Here is a 20038-nt window from a genome sequence, read left to right on the forward strand (position 1 = left end):
TCTTTCTCTGCGTGTAGCCCACATCAAGGCTCCGGGACATAGAGCATACAAGCGTGTAGGAATGTGTGTTATCGATTGGAAATGTTGCACCAATCAGACTGTCTCATAACAGACTCTCAACTCGAACCCCTCACTAATTCAAACTAGATTGGCACTGAGAGAGTGCACACCTCCAATGGCCAACAGTCCCCTTATGGAATTTAAATCTGGATCTGCACCAAATTGAAAACACTCCATTTTCTTTCATCAACATTCATGAATTATTGTCTGAATAGTATAGTAACTATTTCTGGATCTGCCCCCTGATCAGAGAAATCTGATGGGTTCTTCCTCGGGACATGCTCCAGCCCTCCACAAAATTCAAAGGAACAGATTAATATGTTTTTTTCGCAATCGCACTAATAAACAAACAAACGCAGACGAAAACATAACCTCCTTGGCCGAGCTAAAAATCCATTTGAATTCAAGAAGGCAGGTAAAAGTTGTTCAAACTGTTGAATTAATGCTGCACACGTAGGACAGAGTGCGACAGGATAGAGGACGTGAATGAGTGGCAGTTAGCAGTGTGATCAATACTGTGAAAGCACCTCTAAAAGTATTAGTAGTAATAGAACTGCTGTACCACTGTAGTATTTACTCAGTATTACTCAGTCTTTCTACACGCCATACTGTCACATGTTGATATTTGATTCCCCACAGATTTCTTGCAGTCAAATAAAGAGAATGACTTCACTAAACATTTACAAGAAGTTTAACTAACGCAGTAATGAACTCAATTATTAATTGACACCAGGAACAGTTGATCGTATGATAAAGTGACCGCACTTGTATTCTACTAACTTAAAAATGTTTTTTTTTGTGTGAAGTTATTCCAACTAAAAGTGGAGAAGTCATATAAACATGTTTTTTGGCTTGTGAAATTTTCTAAAGCAACCTTTCTTCTAAATTGATTTTACAGTAGCGAAGGTGACATTTTATTATGACAAGAACCAAACTTTATTCATTGTGACTGGTCTGACTCCAGGAAGTGAGCGTACCCGTGCTTGTTGTTTTTACACTCGAACGGGCAGATATGAGCGCGGTATCGATCTGCAGCAAACGCTCTGCAAGAAGGCAGATCGTACATTTCCCTAAATGTTGAACTGTTTTTAATAAGGTCAGAACCTGTGCTGATGCCCAAATAATGAAAACACATCACAAAGGCTTCATTGCTGCAGTTTAGAATGGAATAAAGATAAAGTAGAGTTAGTATAGAGAAGCAGTTAGTAGATTACAGAAAATTCATCATATTTATCAATACTTGTCTCTTTTAAAGCAAAAATGACACCCTCTGGTTTCTGTTACTAGAATGTGACAATTTCCTATTTTAAAACCTCTGCCATCAAAAACAACCAATTTGATTTATGTTGTACGACAAAATCATTCATCGGTTTTTCAAGGAAATAACAACTGTCTAATGAAAACCACTGTTAATTGATTCCCTGGAGCTTCAACAGTGTAATCAATAAAAACCTGAGGAGCTAATTGATATTTAGTTATAATCACTGTTTTCTTATCTTACAATCCTTCCTCGTTTCTCTCTGCTTTTCTCCTCTGTGTCTCCCACACTTCCTTCTGTCCCAGCAGTCAGATGGCTCCTCCCAGATTGACGGACAGTCCGTGGTTGGCTCGGGAGGAGGCGGCGGCGGGGGAAGCATCGGGGATGATACGGACGCCAAGGGGACCCCCAAGCGCCTCCACGTGTCCAACATCCCCTTCCGCTTCCGAGACCCGGACCTGCGGCAGATGTTTGGGGTTTGTAGACTAGAATAATCTCTCTTTTTTTATTAATGTGACAGTAGCTTTGGTTTAAAAACACACAGTTGGTAAATATAACGACTCAAAGGAGCCACTCAGTAACGTCAGCACACGTCATCACCTGAAATGACGTTTACTGATTATATCATACATTTAAATAATATATAAAAGCCTCTGTCATGCTGGTTTCCGTTCCAATAAATCTTAGTTTGTCATATTTACCAGAATATCTACAACAATGTCTGATCAGCAGGATCTCTAAAGTCGTGTGTAAAAACGTGATCTTGTGCTGGGTGGTTTTATAAGAGGAACGTCTCTAAAATGTGCTGCATAGAAAAGAGCAGAGGCAGCGAAGATCTGGTGGGAAGAAAAGGACGAGCAGAGCTGGCCCGGTGCCAGCACATCATGCCTGAACAGTGCTGACACCCCGTGGCAGCAGTACAGCACATGACTTACATGCCTCTGCAGCCTCCTCATTCTCCTCCTCTCCTCTCTTTTTTCCCCTGTCAGCAATATGGCAAAATCCTCGACGTGGAGATCATTTTCAACGAGAGGGGATCCAAGGTATATAACGGCTAATTTCTTAAATTCAGCGACTTAAATGAAATTCAGGAGAAGCCCAACGACTGTGAAAGCTCCCCTCGCTCGCCCCCTCCTTTTCATTTTCCACTCTCGTCTCCTTTCTGCTCGCAGGGCTTCGGCTTTGTGACATTCGAGACGAGCGCGGACGCAGAGAGGGCCCGAGAGAAGCTTCACGGCACGCTGGTGGAAGGACGTAAAATCGAGGTAACGCACCCCCTCCCCCACTTTCTTGTGAATTTTTGAAATGATGACCATTTTCTCCTCTGTTTTCCCTCCCATGTCCGACAAAGAGAATGAGTTTTGTCCTGGTCGTTGCTGCCCCAGAGAAGGATTTTTTTCTCCTGATGGGCTGTATGAGTTCAACTCTAACCCCCCTCTGGCTTCACTATAGCATGGTGCAGTGGTGCTGCGCACACAAGACGTCTCTCCTCTGACGGCACTTCCTGTCGATGTTCATGCTGTTGTTTGTTCTTTGTCGTTGATGTCGTGGGCTGTCCATTGCACCTTGATCTTTAAAAGCTGTGTGGTTTGCAAAGCATGCTGGGTGGAGTGGCTACACAACAGGCATGGCTGGCGAGACGTCGCTGCGACACGACTGTTTGGCGATAAATTGCGCTTCTGTCACAGCATGTAGGATCTTCCTTTTCCTGCACCTTTTCCATCACCATCACCACACCTGCCATGATCATGACGAGTGGCTGTTTTTGGTTCATGGTTACGACTGGAAGAGCAGTTATCGGCCTCTCAGTTATTTTTCCTCTAAAAAAGTGCTTGCTGGTGACTTTAAGAGGATTCTGTATGTTGCATGAATGGATCATGAGGGCAGATCTTTGGAGTTTTTTTTTACTCTTTCACTTACAAAGGTGCCACTGGGTCGCACTTTTTCTTTTTTATTTAAATGTGTGATGTGTTATGAGACTGATGCATGATGGGGCTCATTTTCAGGGGGTCCGTTTTTTTGGGAATGGGACTGCTGGGAGAAATGTGGTGTCATTTCTGAAGCTTAAAAAAAAAAAAAAAAAGCTGTTTTCAGATGTGCGAGATGGATGGTAAAAAAAAAAAAAAATGTTTACACACATGCTTGCATCCACCACTCCTGAAAAAAAAAAGAGAACCAGATCTCATGGAAGTGCATTTTGTCTTGACATCTCTTTTTAATTTGTCGGCATGAGCTCGGATTTCAGTTGCAAATGGCCTCGGAGATGAAACACACCACGCTTTTTGCCATTTGCTCCAGATCTTATTTTCAAATCACGCTTTTCAGTCTATTTTTTGAAGCTACTAAAGCTCTTCTGCATGGTCTTGAATGTCCTGCACTTTCCTGTGTGTGGGTGTGCTGAAAAAAAAAATAAGGAGAGAATGAACAAATGAAGAGAATGCAACAGATAGCTGTCGTTCCCTCTTCTTTCCTTTTTGTTTTTGTGTGTGTATATATATCTCCTCCATCTCTCTTCACTCTTTCTCACCAGGCCAGTCTGTCTGTCCGTCTCTCCCAGTTTGTGTCCCCTTGTGCATCTCTGCTGTCCATCCCTCCCTCCATATCTCTGTCCATCCCCCCCATCATATAGTCAGGTAGAATAAACCCTGGAGGATGGGACCAAGTTTAATACATTCTTTTGTGATTCGAATATTTTTTCTGCGTAGTTTCCCTCCCAAGTTAGATTTTAATTTCTGACATGATCTGTTTCCATTTTTTTCCTAAGCTTTTTATGATCTATGTTTGTAGCAGGGTTTTTTAAACAGTAGAGGTTAGATTGTCGTGCAATGGCTGATACTTGTAGGTGACTGTTGACACGTGACCTGTGACATCACTTCCTCTCTACCACAGGGTGGGGGTTGCCTTTCATTACCTCGTTTTATTTTTGTTTGTTTTGTTTTTGTTTTTTTTCTTTTTGGTTCATCATTTCTTTCTTACATATATTTTCTCTATTTCCCTGATGATTTTTGTATGTTGTTGTTGTTGTCAGTCTCCACGGTAACTGCTCGCGTGTCCTCACGCCGTTTCCCTGGCAACGGTAAGTTGTGTACACATGGCATCATCTTTGAATGACCCCTCCCCCCACCCCATCCGTCCAAATGAAATAAAATGCACCCAACACCCAAAATAAAAGACTCCCTTCAGTGCAGGGGGCCCGATTGATTGATCGATTGATTGACAGAACCCAATTGGCTAATCCTGTGATTGATTGATTGATCGGGGAGGTGGCGAATGAAACGATTACGAGATTAGCCATTGACCGCATGGCATTATGAAGGCCACTTGTATAACTGAATGTACTGCATCTATCTGCAAGTGCAACAACTATGACTACCACTTCTTATGCATTCCAATCACCTCTCTAACTGCATTGAGCATTTAATTCCAGAGCTGTATATCCTGCATGGTTTACTCTCTTTCTCGTCATCTGTATGACGTCATATACTGTAGTATTATGTCATCTCTCTGTGTCATGTGTCAGCCAATAGCTGCATTTTTTTGCACCTTAGTGGGACAGCATGCTAAAGCATGAGTGCTATGTTAGCTTTACTGGAGAGAGGGTAATAGTCGTGTGTACATGGTGATGTGCTGTAGCACTCGATTAGGACTTTCTGTACCACTGTGTTGTAGACTGTAGATAGTTGTAGAGGTGTCACTGCTCAGTTTAAACTTTCAAAATAAAGAACACATATGTGGAGGAATATTTTGTGCCCCAAGAGGATGCAAGCATACACTCTGATTTCAGGCACATCTACTTTTTGTATTTGATATGTAGCTTTTGAGACGTTTAAGAAAGAAAGAAAAAAGCTGAAAATTAACCCCAGCAAAGCAAACCCAGCCACAGATTAGCTTTTTTTTATTTTTTTTCACTCATCCCTGTAAGGAGGTGTCTTTATTTTACCTTTTCGATCAGTTTGGTTCTGGATGGTGTGTGTTGGTGGTTGTGTGCTTTAAGGTTGTTTCCCGGTGTGCGACACTGATCTAGAATGCTTGGCAGTGTTTCACAACCTCGGTTTGATTTGATTTTTTAATCTTTTTTTTTTTCTTTTGAGGAATGATATTTGCATCCCCCATCCTCTCTCGACTGTTCTCTCTCTGTACTCGTTCTGGCTCCATTCGCTCTTTCTCCATCGTTGCTCACGTACAGTTAGAGCCAATGTAGGCGAATTGTCGGATGTGTTTTGTGCGTGCGTGCGTGCGTGTGTGTGTGTGCTGCATCTTGTTGTTGCTGTTTGTTCATTAGAGGAATTGCACATTTGGATGGATTATTCACTCTCTCTGTCTCTCTCTCCTCCATCATGTACATGTTTTTTTCTGTGTCTTTTCATGTGGACTGGCTCCTCCTCCCTCCTCCTCCACCTCCTGCATCCCTCCATATTTCTGTCTTTTCTCTGTCGTTCTCTCTCCCTGCCCTTCCTCCTCTTTCTGTATGATGTGTATTGGATTGGGAAGGCTGCCAGCCTCTTTTTGATTGGTCTCTTGCTGCATCTGATGCTTGCTGATTGGCTCGTTTTGCTCACCACTGGTGATGTGATGCGCTCTTGATTGGCTGTGCGTAATTTTTGTATGAACTCTTGGATTGATGTTTTTTGCATTGTGTTCAACTGATGAATCTGCCGCTTAATTCACCTTCTTTTTCCCTCCCTTATTTTTTTAAAGGTAGCACTATAATGGTCTTGGATTTCTTTTTGAATGCATCTGTTCTGGAATATTTTGTTGTTTTCTTTGTTCCGTGTGCCAATGGTTGTATTGTTTGTCTGCAAAACTGCCTGATTACTCACCAGGATCCTTGTTTTCAATGTCTTTCTCCTTCAAAAGAAGCGCATGCATCAATTACCATCGCTGCTCATCAACAGAATTAACCTCCGTCATAACTATAAGAAACTGTTCATAAGTATAATGACGCCTCACACGTACAAGAAAATGATGTAAACTCTGATCATTTACACTTTTCAGCTTCAGAGTAAAACACAAACTTAAAACGTTATTGATCTCTGCATCATTTGGATCATTCCTCAATGCTTGTGTTTCTAATGAAGTGGGTTGAATTGGCCTCTGACCACTTCCTCTGGTGTCCAGGTCAATAACGCCACAGCCAGAGTGATGACGAACAAGAAGATGACCACGCCGTACTCGAACGGAGAGGGCCTAGCTGCTCTTCCATACGGTACTACATTATGTGTACACGTCCTTTTTCTGTTCGGATAGTTTGGATACAACCGATTTTAAATATCACAATAATGTTATGGTTAATGTGTCGGGAAAAAAAAGTATTTTGTAAATTTTTTTTACAATTTGCTAGTATCATGATTTGACCAATAGACTGTTGTAAATCCATAACATGATTTCATAATCATGAGGATTTAACATGCGTCCTCCGGTTACATTGATTATTATATTATTTTAAACAAGTCGTAAAAATGTGTAACTGCTTGAGTGATTTTCCTGTTGAGTATTTTTTCAAACATGTGTTGCATGTATGTGTTGACTACAGCTGGATGGAAGTTGAGTCCCATGGTTGGAGCGATGTACAGTCCTGAGCTCTATACAGGTGAGACGACGTGTGTTATCTGTATCTTTTATTAATAATTTCGGAAATCTGTCTGTTTGTTGCTCCCATATCTTGAGAACCGTTCATCCTATTGGTTTAACACATGGCATGTGTATTGTTAAGGGCACAAGGAAGTGCAGTGTCGACTTTAGTGTGATACGTTCAATCTGAATTAACTTTGAATAAACAGGCGACCAGCACTCTGTAGCAGTGGTTGCTGCTGGGACTCATCAATGCAAGTAACGTTGAGCACATGATAACTCCAGTTCTGAGTTCTGCAGACTGAGTCGAGCTTCACCATACTTTGATAATCAGGTGACCAACTCTTTGTGGGGCAGCTTCAGCGTTCCATGGACCGAGTCCCTCAGCCGCTCTTTGCTTGTCACGGCTCGATCCCTGTAGGTCACTTTTACACTTTCAGAAAGTAGTCTGCAACCAGTATCACCACAGGCCAAATGAACCGCTGAGTTCCAAGCAGGCAGGATTAGAACGGGTGCTGCACTAAACAGAGATGAGGTGAAAAATATAAATTAAATATTAGAAATTATAATAGAAGCTACTCTCTCTCTCTCTCTCTCTCTCTCTCTCTCTCCCTCATTCAGTACCAGGGTTTCCATACCCAGCAGCAGCAGCAGCAGCAGCAGCAGCTGCTTCCAACGCGGCGACCTTTCGAGGCGCTCATCTCCGGGGTCGAGCCCGGCCCGTCTACAGTGCAGTCAGGGCAGCTGTGCCACAACCTGCCATCCCTACATATCCTGGGTAGACACACACACACACACACACACACACACACACACACACACACAAACATCATCCCAAACTAAAGTAGCACTAATGATACTAAAAAGTAATGTTATACATACTTTCTTAAATGCATGTGTTCACTTAGTTAAAGCAGTAATTTATAATTGTGCATGCTGTGTGTTTGGAGATATTTTCAATGAGATAATGATGTTGATCGCTTGCTGAGCTGAAATACCATTTCCTTGTACCTCCTGAAGTAGCCGTCTTTTCAGTGCATTCAAATCAGATCGAACCGTATTTTTACGAGATGTTAGTCTCACCGGCTTCAGTAGCAGTAGTATCACTCTGAAGTCGGTGTGTTCGTATACAGCGAGGTGGTATTTTTGTCTTGCATGTTGCACGGTGTGTAATAATCTCACTCCTCTTTCTCTTCTCTCTTTCACAATCTGTTCGGCACCGTTTTCTCACCCCTCTCTCTCTCTCTCTCTCTCTCTCTCTCTCTCTCTCTCTCTCTCTCTCTCTCTCCCCCCCTCAATTGCCACTCTCGTTTGTTGTTTTCTGCAATGCCCACACGGTGGCGCATCACACCATTATTTATTTTTGTTCATTTCGACATTCCACCACCACTCCTCTATATTCTTTCCTTTTCTTTCCTTCTTTTCTTTCCTTTCTCGTCTCTCTCTCTCTCTCTCTCTCTCTCTCTCTCTCTCTCTCAGTGTGATGGCCTATCAGGATGGTTTTTACGGTGCGGCTGATCTCTATGTAAGTATACCGCTCTCTCTCTCCCTCCACTGCCTCACCTCCTCACCTATGTTTCCCCCATCTTGCCTGTGGGTTTTCAAGTGTGAAACAGCACAGACCAAACCCAGAGACGTGTACTTTTGGCTGTTCATATTTATCAAAGAGACACATTTTATGTTTTATATACCCAATCGTTAATTTCTCAAGTTGTGTTCACTTTGCATCAGCATGCACCGTCCATCGAATACATATAGAAACACAAAGAATCCAACACACACACACTTTGACCACGTGTTCATTCATGAGTAGACTCCTCAAGGGTTTGTCTCTGTGCATTTGTGAATTAGTTTGAACCAATGTGATTATGAGCATGTCTGAGTGTGTAATGGTGTGTTGTATGTGCGTGTGTGTGTGACCAGGTTGACAATAGCTGTTTCTGTTCTCTCTGTAGACTAGTGTTTCAGGACATTAGTGGCAGATTGCCCCAGGTAGGGTTTACACACTCTGTGTGAGAGCCAGTGTGCATCCTCCTCGTCTCCAATGACTGCGTGCTGCTAGACATTATTGACCATCTGAGATTGAAATGCCTTCTCTGTCTTCTACTAACTCACTGGATTCTGACATGGGTGGAGTTGCGGAAGGGGGAGAAAATAATTAAGTTTCGATCTGAATCCTAAAGAGCATATGAAATAAAACTGGCAATATCTTGTCAGGAGAAGTGAATCTATATTTTCCAGGGAAATTGGATGCAGAGAAGGACAGAACTTGAACAGTGGGTCACTTTCTTTAACAGGACTCTGCACTGGTGGTCGTGTGGTGCAGATAATTATGCAAATTTTAAACACTCGCTTACTCGTCAGTGTGAAAACAAAAAACTATTGGCCTCTATGTTATCGCCTCATATTCATCAGAATTCATGAAGTTCTTGAGGCAAATTAATATTAAATTATATTATTTGACCAATTCATTACACACCTTTAATTTTGGGGAATTAAGGTTAAAAAGCAGGATTTTGTTACACTTCATCTTCATCAATACCCTTTAAGATGCTAAATCTTGCAAACAGAAACATCATATCATGAACACTCAAAAGTACTATAATGTATTCGTAAAGCATGTGAAAAGACTATGAAATAATCACGACATGAATAAAGACACTAAAAGCTGAGAATATGCAGTTGACAGAGGGATGCAAGAGAAAATAAGATTTATTCTATCAGCAGTTAATTCCGACCCCTTCCAGGAATCTCCCTATCTGTTTCACCTGTGGCATGCTAACTGAATCAGTGTCAGCATGCAGACATACTTACAAGGCTGACCCCCGCCCCCCACCCCAAGTCCTCCCTATTTCCTCCCACCCTTTTCTTTTCTTTCTATAGACCCCACTCTTTCTGTCGCTCTCTCTTTGACTTCTTCTCACTCTGACCCCGTTCAGACCTGGTATTTACATCCGGCCTGAGTGATCAGATCTCAAGTGGCCAGAGCTGAGCGAAGGTCTGAATCCACCCAAATGTGTTCTCAATGTGTCGTGAGATCCGATCACTCAGATCAGGAGCTGGTCAGAGACGCGTGTGGCCACATTCTTTACGCTGTGTGAACGCAAAATGCATCCTGGGTCATATATTAAGGCCCGCCTACTCAGCTGCCACCCTAGGACCCGCTACAGTTACACAATGAATCTAAAGTGCTTTTCCTCTCAATGCCCATACGATTATTTGTAACCACAATATCAACGCTGATCACCACATAATAATACTTTTTTAAAAAACTGGTAAAATCCTTCTTCACAGTGGCGCAGATTCATTCAGCCCCTCCCGACACCTCTCTCACTGACACACACCAACACAGTGACATCAAACAAAGTCCGACTGGGTCAAAACGACATCATTTGGTCCTCGTGAAGAGAAATGACGTACATACTTATTTGCATACAGAGCAGTGTGAGATCTGATCCCAGGACATGTTCCAGGTGTGAATGGGGACTCGGTTCATTCTGTCCTTCATATTTTTCTTTACCTACTCTCACTTTCTTCTCCAATTTCTCCCTCTTCTGTCCTATAATCTATATCACGTACTGTAAAATCTCCTCCTCTATCATCACTTTACCTTCCTCCTCTCCCCCACCTCCCCCACCTCCCCCCAGTCCAGCCTTCTTCCCATAGCAGCAGCTGTGTGGTCCTGAATGTGGGGACATGGTCGCGCGACTGATTCTTTAGGGTAGAATGTGGCGGTGTGTGTTTGTTTTTTTGCATTTTAATTCTTTTTTAATGAATAGGTTACATGTTTTGCCCTAATACACTGTACGTTCTGAGTTTGGGATAGCATGCTGTGTCTATCAGTGATTGGTCACTGGCCACGTCAGCGTATCTGCGTGTGTGTGTGTGTGTGTGTGTGTAGGTGTGTGTTTCCTTTTTTTAATCTGACTGGCTGACCTGTCTTCTTACACCTGTAGTTATTTTGTTGTGTCTGTTCATCAGCTGCTCATCCAAACATAAATAATGACACGATCATCCTGCCGCCCCCTCCCCTTTCTTTAACTGTGGGTTTTTGGTAGGAGAAGTGGGGCGGGGCACAGTTATGGGTATGAAATCTCTCTCGCTCCATGTCTAACGCTCAGTGGGAAAAAATATTAACTTAATTACAGATTTAAAACAGTAAAATACACGAAGAAATTCTGAAGATTTTCTTCCCCGGGTTTGTCATGGAGGGAGAGACACACAGAGCCTGAGCTACGTCCTTGTGAATGCTGGACTGCACCAGATTAGCCAGTTTTGCTGACTGCTTGTTAATCTTCCGCTCTCTTCTCAGCATTTTTTCTCACAACGTAACCCTTTAGATTCACTACTAGTCTGTTAGTCTGCATAAGAAATACAGGATTCTGTTAACAAGCATTTACTCTTCTTTCTGTCCCTTCCCACCTCTCTCTTTTCATTTGTATCTCTCTCTCCTCTACTGTACACAATGCCCTCTTCCCCCCGTCTGTCCTCCTCCTCATCGCCTCCTCACAGGGTGGTTATGCAGCGTATCGTTACGCCCAGCCAACTGCGGTAGCAACACCTGCGGCGGCGGCGGCCGCAGCAGCAGCAGCTTACAGTGACAGGTAAGTGGGATGTTCAGTACATCTCAGAGCCGGATCTGACAGGACAACACCTGCAGAACTAGGTCTTGAGACAGATGTGGTGCCTAAACAAAGCACCAGCCAGGAAGTGAGCTTTAAACATGACCTCCATCCTTCCTAACATTCTAGAAGACGAGTTATTTTGTGCTTTGTACAGAAATGTATTGCTTATTTTTCTTTTTTTTAAAAACCTCCTATTAAAATAAACTTTTTAACCTTGGTCACATGGTGATTTATTTATACCATGAGGGCTATTTCTAATTTGAGGAACACAGATGAGTTTATATGGGTTTAGATTCGATATGATGCATAATTCTTGATGTGTCTGTGTTTTCTCTCAGCTATGGACGAGTGTACACGGCAGACCCCTATCATGCTGCACTCGCCCCAGCTGCCTATGGTGTTGGAGCCATGGTAAGTCTATTTATATTCTACTATTTAAAGGATAAGGCTCACATTATTCTATATTTTTTTATAACTGACATTGCTCCGGCTCCCTTCCATGTCTGTAGCACCAAGCCGCAAGATGCAAAGCGAAGATTTAAATTTATTCAAACTTAAAAAAGAGGCTCCAAAGTTGTACATTTGTTGAAAACATTTTAGCCACAAATTACTATGCATTTAATGCTTTTTTGTGTTTATACCACTATGACCAAGGCTGGATTGTAAACTAAGCAAAACATGCACCAGCTCTGGGACAACACTTAACTTAGACTGGGGCCTGAAGGTGGCTTATGAAGAGAGGCCTTGTGTCACAATCTACAATATGAAAAAATCATGTTGGCTAAATTGTCACCCAGCAAATCTAGGGCTATGTAGGATTTTGGCACTGAAAATAAAACGTGCACTTAGCCCATATAATATGATGAAGCTTTGGGTGATTTTTCTCCTCGGGCCATCAGCGGATCAATGTGACCAAGATGCTTAATTAATGACGTCATTTTAAATGTAAGTCAATGATTTTATTCACCAATTGTTTTTCTTTTCCTTTTTTCTCAGGCCACACTGTACAGGGGAGGCTACAGTAGATTTGCCCCTTACTAAGGACACTACATTTCCCAGGAGCTCCTTTCTTCCATTGAATTACTCTAAAAGAGCTCCCTCTGTTGTCGTGGAGGTGGACTACACCCAGTTTTAAAGCGTGGAACCAACCACAGCAAAGAAATTTCAGATCCCACCCCAGAGCGGTCCCACGCTTTCTTATATATGCTACTACAGAAATAGAGGAATGCTGTATTAAAGACTGATGGATGGCCTTTACATAAAAGAAAAAAAGATGAAAAAAAAAGACTTGGCCACCTTCCCTATTGCACGGCTGTATTATAGTCCCCTTCTTATTCCCTCCGCACTCAGCAGCACAAGACTCGAGATGGAGCCCAGGCGTTCTTCCAAAGGCTGTATGTGGATAACTGACATTTAAACAGCCGTCGACCATGTAAGGCGAACAGGCCGAGCACTGAGGCCTGCACACGCTCGACATTTAAGGAGAGGGAAGCACGAGAGCGAGGCGTCCATAAAATGTTGGAGCAGTAGGAAGGAGGGAGGAGCAGCGACCGAGCATCCAAACACAGATTTCTAAGCAAAATGATGAGTCACTATAACAATAAAACACCCACTGATGAGTTCTCTTTAACGTGGGCGGAAAGTAACGAGAGAGGATTTCCTTACTTGTTGTGTTCTGGTAGGAGGGAGAGTTGAAAGATGGCGGCATGCAGAGATGATGCGAATATTTATAATGCTACAGAGATCACGTCCGAAAGCGGAAGGAGGGAAGGTTATCAAAGCTGTTCCTTACCTCGAGTTTTCTTAGTATGTGGAAATGGTGAACCTTTAAACTTTAAAAAAAATATTATGATATGCAATTAGTTTAGAGAAAAAAAGTTACCAAATTATTATTATTATTATTGTAATTATTCTTCTTACTAAAGCATTATTTTTGTTTGACTCAGACACACAGCAGCCACTGCTGTTATGAGACATGTAGATTAGAGTGAAATCAGAAAATGAGCCTCTATTAAAGTAATATTCCACCTTTGGTCAACATGACACAACTATAGTCTCACTTCATCCTTTTCATTCACAGGATTTCACTACGCTCTGTTTGCAGCCACAACTCAACACTACAGGAAGTGTAACACTAAACTGAAAAGAAAAAACATTTGCTCGTTTAGCTGTTGTTTTTTTTAGACTAAATCCATCATCCATCCAAAACCCTGGGGTTTGAGCATTTGTTGAGATTTATTATTTGGATATTTCCCTTCACGCTCGTACTTTTCTAGAGCAGAGTCCAACATTGAATGAGTCTTCCTGAAACCTACTTTAGTTGGTAGTTGTGTTCGCGACGCTGCCAGCGACAAGTACTGAGCAAGAGAGAGATTCTGCCGGCAAGTGAATAGAAAATATTTAAATGCAAAACACCTTACTATTGTGCATATTTCTATACTGTTGTATTTCCAAAATGTGGCTGTTATTTTGGCTTTTGTTTTTGTTCCAAAGATTTGTAGGAAGCACATTTTTCTGCCGTATGTATAAATATATAATCTTTATTATTGTTATCATAATCCTATTGCTGTCTTTATTTGCTTTCTTTCATCTTTTCATTTTTTATATCTTTAATTGTTCTTCAGTAAGTTGCAAGGCCTTGAGCTGAGAGCGTACCTGAGTAGTGACAGACTTCAGGTATGCTTGTATCACTACCACACCTTATTTCCTCCTCTTAGTTAAATATTCAGTCAATCTGGGCTGGTGTTTGAGTTTGTTTTTGTTTTGCTTTTGGTTGATTATAGGATTTTGCTAGCATGACATTTAATTATATTTCAAAATATGCAGGAAAGGCTGGTTTTTTTTCTTTCCATGTCCATATTTTGCAGGTGACTGAGATATTTGGAAGAAATAGGCCTGTAGCACTTTGGTAAAAACCAACTGCTTTCCTTTCTTTTTCAGTTTTTTTAAATATACATTTTTGTAATGCAAGATCCTTACATTTCAGTGGTAAAATCTGTCAGTTGGACCATTGTGGTCGCTCCAGATTTTATTTTAAGATTTCCAGTAAAATGCTTGAAAGTGTTGTCTGCGGCCATATGCAGGTTAAAGAGCCAGTGTGTAAGATTTAGTGACATCTAGTGGTGAGGTTGTTCATTGCAACCCCTCCTGTCACCCCTGTATTTCAAAACGTTGAGCAGAACCTATGGTGGCCTTCAGGTAGAGTTTATAGGTGAAAGGCCCTCTCTCGAGCCAGGAATTGGTTTGGCCACTCTGGGCTACTGTAGAAACATGGCGGTGCAATGTGGTGGGTTCAGTGAAAGAGGAAACACTATCTGTGTAGATATGAAGGGCTCATTTTAAGGTAACAAAATCATGAATGAAAGTTTGAGGTGATTATACACGAATGAAAACATAATTATGAATATTATGTTATATTAAATTTAAATGTCAATACATCCAAATCCCACACACTGGTCCTTCAATATTCCAAAATGGTAAAAAAGGAAAACGCTTTTTTACACTTATGGAAAAACCTGCAGGTCAATAAGTTGCTTTTTCTATCAAATGTGCTGCTGTTGGAATTTTTTAAGTTAACATTTCTTTAAAAAAATATCTCCATTGATATAGAATGTGCTCTGGACTAAGAAAAAAAAAAAGAACCTAGCCAAAGATGCTACCCAACAGTCCCTAGCACGTTCTGGGTCCCAGCTTGAGAAGTGTTACACAGTCAGACTTTTGGAGCCCCTGTAGGCATGGACAAACCAGCATGAGTGAGTCTTGTCAAGTTTAAAAAAAAACAAAAAAGTTTTGCATGAATCTTGTCTTTCATATTTGACTCCTGAGCAGCCGAGCCCAGTTGTGTTCTTTACCCATAAACTCTGTGGAGAGTGACAGGCAGCTAGCGGTTCGAAGCTAGTTCGACACAACAGTACAGTGAAGAAGTCCTGCTGACAAACAAAATGGCTGCCGCACAAAGATCATTTTCCTGTTGTGGTTTTATTGCCACTGTATTATAGTAAAACTATGTGGCCATTCTTCATAGTTGTTATGGTTTCAATGACCAGTCCTCTTCCTCTGTCATGTCTATATCCCCACCTTGACTGCCATTATGTTTTTTTGTTATTGAATGTCTATATAAAATGTTTTATATAAAAATGTTTTGTTGTGAACCAGTTTCCAGGTTCTCTTCTTTTGGTGTTGTATTTATTTCATAAAATTGGGGAGCATATTTTTTCAGATTCTCACATGTAGAGAGGTTAGTGCTGAAAACTACTTTTGACTTTACGTTAAACAATAAAGAGCGCAAGCAATCTCTTGTCTGCCCGTCGTCTTTCGCCTGTTTTTTGGCAATCTCTTATCTAAGAGACTTTAAAACTTTTAGCGGTCATCAGGAAAATTTCCAGACCCTCACATTTTGGGATCTGGAACTCTTGATGTCTCAATGTTAACCGTTTTTTGTTTTGACCACAGCTCCCATGCTCCTGCTACAGTTCCTGCACTAGTTCACTTAAAGGTTAAGTCAAAGTAATTGTTTTTCAACCCTGCAAATGATTTAGTTGGCCACTTGGCCAGTGGAAATGAGAAACATTACTGACCTAGTGTCACCCTGGTAAAGTTATCAGGTCACCTGATAAATGCAAGTTCAATATTAATTCTCCTTTTAGTGCGTTTTGGTCTGTAACTCCAGAAATTCCACCAATAATCATACCCGCCTGTACAGCCCACCCCAAAATAATCATAGCGTCACACTGAATGAAAACTATTGTCTGTCCTAAAATGTAATGAAGTGGTTGGTTTCCTTAATTCAGTTTATTTGGCAGCAAAACCCTTTTTCACCCCAGTCTCATTGTAGCCACTTTGGCCGTAGCCAGTTGCATATCTAGCAAGTGTGACGTATTAAGTGATTGTTAAACCATTAGTCATTGGTAAGAAATAATTCAGTGATTATCCAAAGTATTTGACTGTCATCCAACCCAAAGTTACACCCACACGCTTCCACATATAAGCGGAAACCGATTAACATTTTATACTTAGCACTAAATATAAGGAAGTACAGCTACCATCAAGGCTGGTAGCAGTGGCAGTACTTTTAGTATTTTGGTCTGGAACTTAAGTATAAATTAATAATTTGAAATATGTTGAAAATGCTATTAAAAGTGAAGAGATCAGTGCCAGAACAGCCAGAGTTTCCTTCCATAAGTTTAAATCGAGATGATTCAATCACACTTTTCAACCTCATGGTGGCACTAGAGGAAAACCCAAGAGATCACCAGAGTCAGTAAGATGTAATGTCTGAAATACATCCAATAGTTGTTGAACTAATACAGTCTGGACCAAAGTGGCATACATATTAATAGTAGCTTTAATAATGCAGATAGTGATGCTTTGAATCATCACTTACCATAAATGTATACGGGAACAAGCAGAGAAGACATTTCTTAGGGGAAACTGTTTATTGACAGTTCTATGCAGCTGAACACATTTACATTCATAGCTCATAAAAATCAAAATATATCTTTCATAAACAGCTGTACATTAAGCAGGGTCGTGGAGTGGAAAAGGCAGGAGAGAGGATCGGCAGTGCAATTATACCTGCTTACAACAGATTTGGTCCATTGTCTCTCAGGCTTGCACAAGCCAAGTGCAAAAATATCAGGGGGGGGGGGGGGTGGAAGAAGTTTGGAGTCTTTGCTTGAAGCATGGACAGCTTGGTGTGTAAATAAATAAATAATTATAATATATAATCTTATAATTACATGTTGCCATGTTTTTGGATCAGCTTTGGGTTTTTCTTTTTCGTGCAATGTTTCCCAAAACTCATGTGGGCCTAACTCAATGACAAACATCAGATCAGGTACTTTAGGAGGGGAGGAAGAAGAGGAGGGTAAGTGGGAGGAAAACTGGGCGAAGGAATATCGGTGCAGGGAGGTAAAGGAGACGCAGAAGGGATTCTACACGATTCCATATTTCGCCAGGTCGCTGAGCTCCATGTCGCCAAAGGCTTCCCATGGGCAAACCACTGTGATGTCTGTGCCAAGACCCTCCATGCCGGGGATGTCGTCTCCGAACCTGAAAAGAAAAAATCATAGAAATGTTTTAATTTCCTGGTAATGTTTCACTTGACCTTCTTTGGTTTGAGGAAATATTCATATCCTTTACTTACCCCTTCTGGCCTGGCTTAGGGGCCTTGCTCTTGAAGGTGCGAGCAGCCCTCTGCTTGAACTTGGGGGGGCCCTTCTTGTCGGCGGGAGCTGCAACAGCTGTGTCTCCCATTTCTTTATGCTCTGAGAGAAAGAAAAGAGTCAAGAGTCAAGTAATCTTGTTCATCTTCATGTGTAAGACCCTCCCTCTCTCCTGTAAGCCCCCTCTGCTCCTCCGTGCTTAGCTGATACAACACGCACAGGTGAGGTCATATTTTAGACCAAAGCGTCCTTAAGACGCAGTTACACAAACAGCTTTGTCTATTTTTACACCTTGGCTTTAAAGATTACTCCTGGCCAAGTTACACACTGGTTAACTCAATTCACCCAATTCCACAGTTAGTCTGAAGTCCGCACACATGCTGTACCTTGTGAATTATGAACTATAAGTGTCCTGAACAACACATTTTCAACCTGCTTCAATCAAAATGTTTGACCTCTGCTGACTGTGGTGTCTTAGAGAAAAGCTCAGCAGGAATCTTCTATGATGATACTGATGTTTACTCTGAACACGGTCACATGTGAAATCAGTTTTGATTTATCAATTACTTCTTAAACTATACATCTTTGGGATTTTTGTATCTGTACTTAATAACGATAATGTAATTAGATTTTTTTTCTAATGTACACGTCAGAGATCAAGTCCTAGTAATAAGGATTTTATTGCTATCACTTATGCCTTCACTGACATTACCTGTATTTACGATTTAATACTGTCTAGGAAAAAGGCTGAAATAAAAATTCAACACATTTCTGCAAAACACACTTTAACATTTTAACACACACATCCCCCCCAACACAAATAGATGTAAATTTGATGAACGAATACGTAATTGTTTGATCTTATTCACACATTAAGCTGAAAATGCAAACTAGATGAAATGGAAATAACTAAAATCAAAGGTAAGAATTTTCTGTCAGAATTTCTAAATGACATTTTTTCAATGCAGAGAATAAAGGAAGTGACCTCCACAGACCTCAGAGCCCCTTCAAAGTAAAAGTAGGTAATGAATTAGGTAAATGTTGCCTATATAAGTCTTTTAAAAACAGTATTTACAAAGTTCTAAAAGAGGTAAACAAGACAATAAACAAAGATGCAATGTGTAAAACTACTAAAAGTATAAATTTAGAAGCTAGAGAATAAGGCTAAAGAAATTGTCTTAGACCTCTTTGAGCAGTGCACGCAAATACATGCGCACTCCTCTTCAAATATTTATAGAGATCTAGCACAGCGAGAGCTCTTCCAGGGTTCTCACTGTATCTAGTCCTGCAGACTCATTTACGCTCCGAGTGTAATTGTAGATTTGAAAGTTGGCCAGAGCTGAGTGAAGGTCAGAGTGTGATCCTACCTGTTGTCGCAGTCACACAAATGGCTTCTGTCCAAAGTCTCTGATCAGTTTGAGTGTTTCTGGTGTTTGTGCTGCTTCTTCTTATATGCCCACCCTGCTAATCCCCCTCACATGCTCATCCATAAATTTCTGCCCATCCTCTAATTGGCCGCTCTGCTCCATGAGATTAAGGGGGGGACTCAGGATTCCACCGTTATGCATCATGACATGTATAAGACGTTTACCTTACATAATGATGCAGCTCTGAGAAAAACTAAATAGAGCCTGATTCTTCTCTAGATATGTTCTTGTAGAATGATGTTATTGTACAGTAATAATATATACATTCATGTATTATAGCTGTAGGTTGATATATTATTCTGCAATGAAAATACATTTTACAGTTTTAAAACACAAACAGGGTCATGAAAGGTCATTCCTGATCTTGAAACCCTTAATTTTGACCGAAGATTTTAACACTAGTTTTTCCAGAGTTTCATCCACATCTCAATATCTTCATCATCTGATAAAAAAAATGAAAGCTCTGGAAAAAGAAAGAGAAATTGGAGTTTGAATTAATTTTTATCACAAAATATATAGATCATGGATTAATATTTGCGACTTTAATAAATGAATGGTGTGGATTCTCTTTTATTTCTATCGCCCTCTGATTCCAACTTTCATGTGACATTATTGTTGAGGTAAATTGTTTTACATTGTTTCTGTCTCTCCCCCTCAGTCGCTGACATTTGATGAGGGATCAAGAGCTGAAGGGTGAAGTGATCTTTATTTGTCAGCGATGAGCTAAACGGAGCCTCTCTCATACATCACATGCTTCGGTTCTCTGTGCAGGTGCCATCAGGACACATTTGTTGATGAGGCAACTGTACATCCCGCTCTTTGGTATCTTAAAGGTTTCTAATCCGCTCTTCAAGTTTCTCACGTTCCTTTAACCCTCCCTCATGTCTGAACACAGGTATGAGGTCACAGGTCATCCAAGCCAAGTAAGCTATT

At 41.1% G+C, this 20038-nt stretch overlaps 2 protein-coding genes across 4 annotated transcripts in view; one reads left to right on the forward strand and one right to left on the reverse strand.

The window, feature by feature from the left end:
* The window catches only part of rbfox2 (RNA binding fox-1 homolog 2), a 38112-nt gene extending 22447 nt beyond the window's left edge, over nt 1-15665 (forward strand). For 2 of the 3 annotated variants that reach the window (XM_034582299.1, XM_034582315.1), the window contains 10 exons: nt 1624-1794; nt 2308-2361; nt 2491-2583; nt 6437-6524; nt 6852-6908; nt 7511-7667; nt 8369-8414; nt 11402-11493; nt 11853-11925; nt 12511-15665. In XM_034582299.1, the coding sequence (XP_034438190.1) occupies nt 1624-1794; nt 2308-2361; nt 2491-2583; nt 6437-6524; nt 6852-6908; nt 7511-7667; nt 8369-8414; nt 11402-11493; nt 11853-11925; nt 12511-12555 (876 nt within the window). In that variant the 3' untranslated portion in view covers nt 12556-15665. The remainder of the gene's footprint in view (nt 1-1623; nt 1795-2307; nt 2362-2490; nt 2584-6436; nt 6525-6851; nt 6909-7510; nt 7668-8368; nt 8415-11401; nt 11494-11852; nt 11926-12510) is intronic. The other variant, XM_034582309.1, reaches the window with a different exon arrangement.
* Nucleotides 15666-17321: 1656 nt separating this feature from the next.
* On the reverse strand, nt 17322-19111 carry LOC117768188 (retinal cone rhodopsin-sensitive cGMP 3',5'-cyclic phosphodiesterase subunit gamma-like). The gene is made up of 3 exons (XM_034596379.1): nt 19046-19111; nt 17660-17780; nt 17322-17565 (listed from the first exon to the last, which is right to left on the reverse strand). The coding sequence occupies exons 2-3, from the start codon at nt 17767-17769 to the stop codon at nt 17448-17450; spliced, it is 228 nt and encodes a 75-aa protein (XP_034452270.1). The 5' UTR covers nt 17770-17780; nt 19046-19111; the 3' UTR covers nt 17322-17447.
* Between the last annotated feature and the right edge of the window lie 927 nt (nt 19112-20038).

The sequence above is a fragment of the Hippoglossus hippoglossus genome, chromosome 1 (genome assembly GCF_009819705.1).
Source record: "Hippoglossus hippoglossus isolate fHipHip1 chromosome 1, fHipHip1.pri, whole genome shotgun sequence".
Lineage (NCBI taxonomy): Eukaryota > Metazoa > Chordata > Actinopteri > Pleuronectiformes > Pleuronectidae > Hippoglossus > Hippoglossus hippoglossus.